The 6,488-nt window shown below is 29.6% G+C and overlaps 1 protein-coding gene across 1 annotated transcript; it reads left to right on the top strand.

Moving 5' to 3' along the window:
* Positions 1–4,074: 4,074 nt before the first annotated feature.
* LOC108829633 (uncharacterized) lies at positions 4,075–6,488 on the top strand. The gene is made up of 10 exons (XM_018603252.2): positions 4,075–4,091; positions 4,501–4,712; positions 4,793–4,889; positions 5,074–5,099; positions 5,172–5,256; positions 5,347–5,482; positions 5,567–5,745; positions 5,879–5,990; positions 6,070–6,246; positions 6,327–6,488. Exons 1-10 carry the CDS (start codon positions 4,075–4,077, stop codon positions 6,486–6,488), a joined length of 1,203 nt encoding a protein of 400 aa, XP_018458754.2.

Here is a 6,488-nt window from a genome sequence, read left to right as displayed (position 1 = left end):
AACTATTGAAATTATTTTATAATTCACGTCCCGTCCGAAGGACGGGCCAACACTAGCTCTTTCCAGGTGAAGACAGGTCAGAAATTCGAGCTCTGTGAGCTTGACACGTGTCTTTGAAGGATGAAACTCAGCGTTTCATTCACTCCCGACCGTGATGGACTTTGATCCTTTAATGTTTTGGGCCTGATTATTTATTAAAAATGGCCCGTTTGTATCAAAGTATCCAAGGCATTACGGAATCTTAATGAGAACCCAAGGGACGTCTTATCTTATGCGTTAACCAAATCTCTCCACTCCTACCATGATTTCTCCTTCAAAGCATCTTCCATTAATTTGTTCTTCTGGATCTCGCACTATAGAGAGGTATGTTCTACACCCTTGAATTCATCAATCCAAGCTTTTCAATATCAAGCTTTCCGAAAAATCCAGTGAGTTTAAGGTGATGGTGTCAACGACTTGCTTCATGTTGTTGCCAGTTTAGAGACCTGATAAGCAACTGTAATGGTAATGGGTTAGCCAAAGCTGCATCCATACACAGACACGAACATCATTTCCGTGCGGTTCTGCGAGTAGGAGAGTATCTGGAGGCGAATTCGACTTTCCACTGGCTGGATCTGAAACCCTCAAAGGAAACGGAGATCACAGAAAAGATTATTTGAACCGGTTTAGGGTTGGAGGGAACCGACCTGTTTGAGAAAGTAAAGAGAAGCAGTGGTCTGGGAAATGTGTGGTGTTACATGCGAAGCGGATCTGGGTGACTGGAGGAGGGCGATTTCGCGTTCTGTTTCTATACTTATTTTTAATGGCGGAGAAAAGGGTTTCCAAATTAAAATTAGGCTGATAAGTTTTATTTGTACTGATTAAACTATTTGTTTCAATGGGATAGATCGAAAAAGAGAATTATTTGTTTCAAGTCCATAACAGTCTTTTTTTTTGTCAAACACTCTTTCGTTAGAATCCATTAAAAGTGTACATATTGGTACAAGGCTCAAAAGAAGCTAAGCTAAAAAAAAAGGGAAGTCATGCAACATCAAAGCTTCAAAGAATACTAAAACACACATCTAACCTAATGAAACCATTCTTACACAAAACTTTAAAATTCTAAACAGATTCGTAATTTTTAAAACAGAAACCAACTGTAAATTTAAATTATAAACAATTATTAAAAAACAACTTTATTAACAAATAGTAGAATTAATAGATTTGATTATATTCATATAAATATTTTAAATATTTCAAAATTTAATATTATTCAAAAGAAAAAGAAAGATCATAAATACCATCATCCATATGTTTATCACATTATTTAAATTTAATTTTAATAATTTTAATATTTAAATATAATTCAAATTACTTTGAAATAAATATAAAATGTTATTTATTATATTTTAATTTACATGCATATGAATAAATTAAAACCAATATTACAAAATTAAATATTATTATCGTAATAAAAATATAGTTTACAATTATTAATAATTAATTTTATAATTTTAATAAGATCATATATTTACATTAGATTTTGTAAAAAATATTATTATTATTATCTTATCGTTTGTATCATATTTTGAACGTTTCAATTTAGAATCAGAAAAAATTATTAACTAATAGTATCTATTAATTTATAAAATATGATTTACAGAGTTTCTCCTATATGATAGTGGATGAACTCAGTGAAATAAAACAAAATAGATTAACTATACAAACTAAACAACTTTAAAACAGAATAGATTAACTATACAAAAATAATCAAATTTAACTGAAAATATATAACTTTTTAAGAAATTTACTGAAATGAAAAAAAAAACAAATCAGTTATTTTCTGAAATAAAAGTGAAAATGGAAAATAGCCGATAACCAAACCGAACTGAACCGAAATTAATTCAGTTAATTAACTTTTAAAATACTTTGAGATGAATTCATTTTTTTCTTTAATTTTTTTAGTTGGATTCATCATCTAAAAGAATATAAGAGATACGATGTTATTTTATTAATCATTAGTAAATCTCTTTCAAAGTTATTTTAACATCTGAACCATATATATTAACAATACATCAAATTCTCCATGAATAATCTTTATAGCTAACAATATATCAAATAGTTGTGGTTTTATATATTTTTTTGGTTTAGCTTAAATTTTTGTGATTAAAAAAAAAAAAGAAACAAGTGAAGAATTCATTATTTTCAAATTTTTGTGAAGTGAACTTGAAGAAACATAAAAAACAACATAAATATTTTCTTCCAAATATAGCCATACATAAATATATAACCTAACATGTTATTTATAAATATTAAATCGTAACAATTAATATCATAATTTAATGGTACTTGCTTAAGAAATATAATAAATTGAATTTTTATGAATTGTTAAATTGTAAAATTTAATTAAAATGTATTAAAAATACTATGAACAAAGAAAATATTATGAACAAATAGTATGGACAAAGTAAAATATTTATATTTCTTATGAATTACTTTAGTATAATAAAACACACACACAAACACACACACACACATATATATATTAAAACAGTAATATTTACATTTCTTTCTAAAAGGAAGAAACAGTAAATTTATAGTAAAATAGTGAAAATTATAATTTCAATAGACTATGTATATATACATATATATTTATATATATTCGAAACAGAAAATATTAATATTTCTTTCTAAAAAGGAAGAAACATTAAATTTATAGTAAAATATTGAAAATTATAATTTATATAGAACAAAAATTTATTAAAATTTAAATATGTTTATATTGTTTTGTTCATTTGCTTACTTGCCCGTAGGACGGGTCCGGCCCTAGTAGCACCCGAAAAAAGCTACCATAGAGCTTTCATAGCGTTTTGTAAATGTTCTGACAGCCGCAGGTATGGTAGACTCCCTATCATAGCATTTTTCGTATGCTATAATAAATTGATGTATTGTAACGCTAGTTTTCTGCTATATAATAGTCTTTTATAACATTTGTTTCGTGTTATAATATATTTATTCATCACTAATTTTCAGTGCTTCAAAATATTTTATAATGACATAAATATAAAGCTATAATTAAAAATAATAATAATTTAAAATTTACCTTAATTAATTATATTAATTAATTATATTAGTTAATTATATTAATTAATTAAAATTAAATTAATTTTACTAAATCGAAAATTAATTCATGATTAAGATAAAATTTTATTTATTAATTTATATCAGTATACAAAGAAAACAATGACCGATCGATAACATTAAACCAAAAACTAATAAAAAATTAAACCAAAATCTAACCAACCAAAACATAATTAACCTTAACCTAAACCTAATCCACTGCTAACAGAGCCTCCGCCTCAGGCCTCCCCAGCACCCGCCTGAAGCCACGGTTCTCTTGCTCGAGCCTCCACAACCTCTACTCTCTTACTCATGTTGCACATGTCCTATCATTATAATATATTTATTCATGACTAATTTTCAGTGCTGCAAAATATTTTATAATGACATCCTCCTATATATTAAAAGAGAAGTACATTGGACACGTGGCGCTCACACAGAGCTTCTCACGAAAAATCTAGCGATTCTATTGGTCGAATTTTTGTATTTTTCTTTTTGATTTATTTTTCTACTCGAGCTTCTAATTGGAAAGTCACATTAATTGTTAATCGTACTAATCATTTCTTGCGCTAGAATCTTAATAAATGTCCACCATTAATCACAACTTGCAGAACAATTTTAATAAATGTCGACTAATCATTAAATGTCTTAATGGCATAATACGTTTTATATCTAATTAGGAAACTTATTATTATCAACATACCTTATTTACATTGATTACTTGCGCAAGTCTCGCATCATATAATATGCATAATCGTTTTTAACATTACAAATTTAATATGTTTCCTTTAATCAAACATAATTTTTTTTAATCAAACGTAATTTAATTTACGTAACTTAGTATAACCAATTACTTGCGCAAGTCTCGCAAGTAATATTTTTTGCGTCGTTAATACTCTTCACCATCACAGGACTATATATAGAGTACAAAGTGGCGTTGAAGCAACACAACCATTCATCTATTTTGAAAGGAAAATGGCAATGGTCGCAAAGTAAAAAAATATTGTATCTTTGGTTCGAGAATTAAAACCCCGTAAAGATACGTCCCGTATTGAAGTTAGGATTATTCGGTTGTGGAAGAACTACAACAAAGAATCAGGAAACACTATTGAAATGGTTTTTGCTGATAAAGAAGTAAGTGAAGATCACACAGTTTTGTAAAGATTTTGTTTACTGTTTATTACTAATATTGTTTATTACTCATAATCCTAACGTTTTTCATTTTGGTATTGCTTATTTAGTAATATTATTACTGATATTAGTTAAATATTCTTCTCTTACCCTAATAGTCCTAACGTTTATATGTACTGATTAGTAATATACCACATATTTTAAATGGTACTCAGGGGACAAGAATTCATGCTTCAGTTGGTGAACAACTCATAAAAAATATGGTGACAGGCTACATGAGGGAGATGCAATTGTCGTCCAGTTGTTCAAGGTCTTCGATGCAATTGGTGAATATCGTACAACTCCACATCCGTACAAAATTGGTTTCTATCCAACCACTTTTGTTGGAAAAGCTGAAGACTTTCCAAGTGAAGTTCCTGAAAAGAATTTTGCGGACTTTACCGATATTCTGGAAGGAAATATTGATAGCAGCTGCTTAGTTGGTGAGTCAGTTTATCATACAATTAATTGTCTGTTCTGTTATGTTAAATTTGTTCTTATTTTTAAAGATTGTATATTGTAGATGTTATTGGCCAAATAGTCAACTTTGGGTCGTTGGAAAACAAAAGCATTAAAGGAAAAGATAACATGAGGCTTTTGATCGAGCTACGTGACCATAGGTAAGCTGAAGTTTTTATTATTATTGTGGTTTTTTTTTGTTAAATATCCAAACTCTGCATTTTATGATGAGTTTTTATTATACAGTAATGTGAAGATGATGTGTACTCTGTGGGGTGGTTATGCTAAACAAGTATACGACTACAGTATGAGTAACATGTCCATAATGATTATTTGTGTTATCAGGTTCTGTTCCGTTAAAGAGTGGAAAGGTATGTAATGAGACTTTGTTAAGGTTTCTAATTATTACTCGCATACAATATAATAAGATGAATGTTCTACAGGGGTTTACTCCATATCTAGCGGGTTTAATTCCACCCACATTTTGCTAAACACAACGTGTTCATTGGTTGATGAGTTTAAATTGTGGTACGCAACACATAATATTATGTTATTCTTTTTTAAATGTGATATTAAATTGGACTCTAAAGTAAAGTTATGTCTTTTTCATTTATGTAGTCTTCCTGATGATTCACTTGCTATTACAAACAAAGATAGTAGCCAATGGTCTGTTGCTAGTGCTACATCTGTTTGTGCCCGGTTTTTTGTTCTTAATGAGAGGCTAACAATAAGAGATATCGTTGATAGTACTCTGGTTAGACGTTCACTATTATTGATATTTTTTTAAAAAAATATGAATTTTTATATACTGATCCTAACATGTTGTCGTCTTGAATAGGTTGGGACTTTTGTCACTCTGGGTACTATTGAAAACATAGATACTGAGCGTGGTTGGCAATATCTAAGTTCCAAATACCACAACAAAAAAGTATTGCCTACAACCAATGTTGATGATGAGAACCGTCCCTTGTTCTTCTGCAATACATGTGATAAAGAACACATTGATGTCATTCCGAGGTATTGCATTGAGCACGTACATAATTAAGTATATAAATGTATTTTCTATTCTTGTGGTTTATGGTATATTATGTTTAATTATCGGATAAGTCATCCAGTTATTATTTGACATTAAACCGAATTGGTAACTCAGGTTTAAATTAATTGTCCACGTTAAAAACGAAACCGGTGAGGCAAACTTTCTTTTGTTTGATGGCAATGCTCAAGTGCTTGTGCGTCGTTCTGCCGCTGAACTCTATGATGAGGTACCGTATAATTTAAATAGTAATATATATATTTTGATTGTAAATTTTATTTGTATCACTTTTCCCTTTGTACTTGTAGAATCTAGATGAAGACTTGTTACCAGAAGCAGTTAGCGACCTTTTTGGCAAGAAAATCCTTTTTGAGGTTTCAGTTGATGCTGATAACATCAAAGGAAAGAGCTCTCAGTATGTTGTCCGAATTGCTACTGCTGACCGTGAACTGATTGAGGAATTTGCTTCTTTGCCAGTTAAACATGTATTACACTGATTGGTGTGTATCGTACAACTAATTCTTACATTATCATAATACTGATCGGTTATACTTTTTCCTTCCAGGTCCTAATGCTGCATTCTTCAGATGATATTTCTTCTGGTTCAGGTGGTTTATCAGGAACTCCTTTGTCTAAAAGAAAAAGCCAAGATGAACAAGAGAGTAGTCTTGAGGATCAACACTCCGTGAACAAGAAACTTTTTCTAAAGAAAGTCAAGGGAGAGTAA

This window comes from Raphanus sativus, unplaced genomic scaffold, assembly GCF_000801105.2.
Source record: "Raphanus sativus cultivar WK10039 unplaced genomic scaffold, ASM80110v3 Scaffold0106, whole genome shotgun sequence".
Lineage (NCBI taxonomy): Eukaryota > Viridiplantae > Streptophyta > Magnoliopsida > Brassicales > Brassicaceae > Raphanus > Raphanus sativus.
This window is presented reverse-complemented; position numbering and strand designations above follow the sequence as displayed.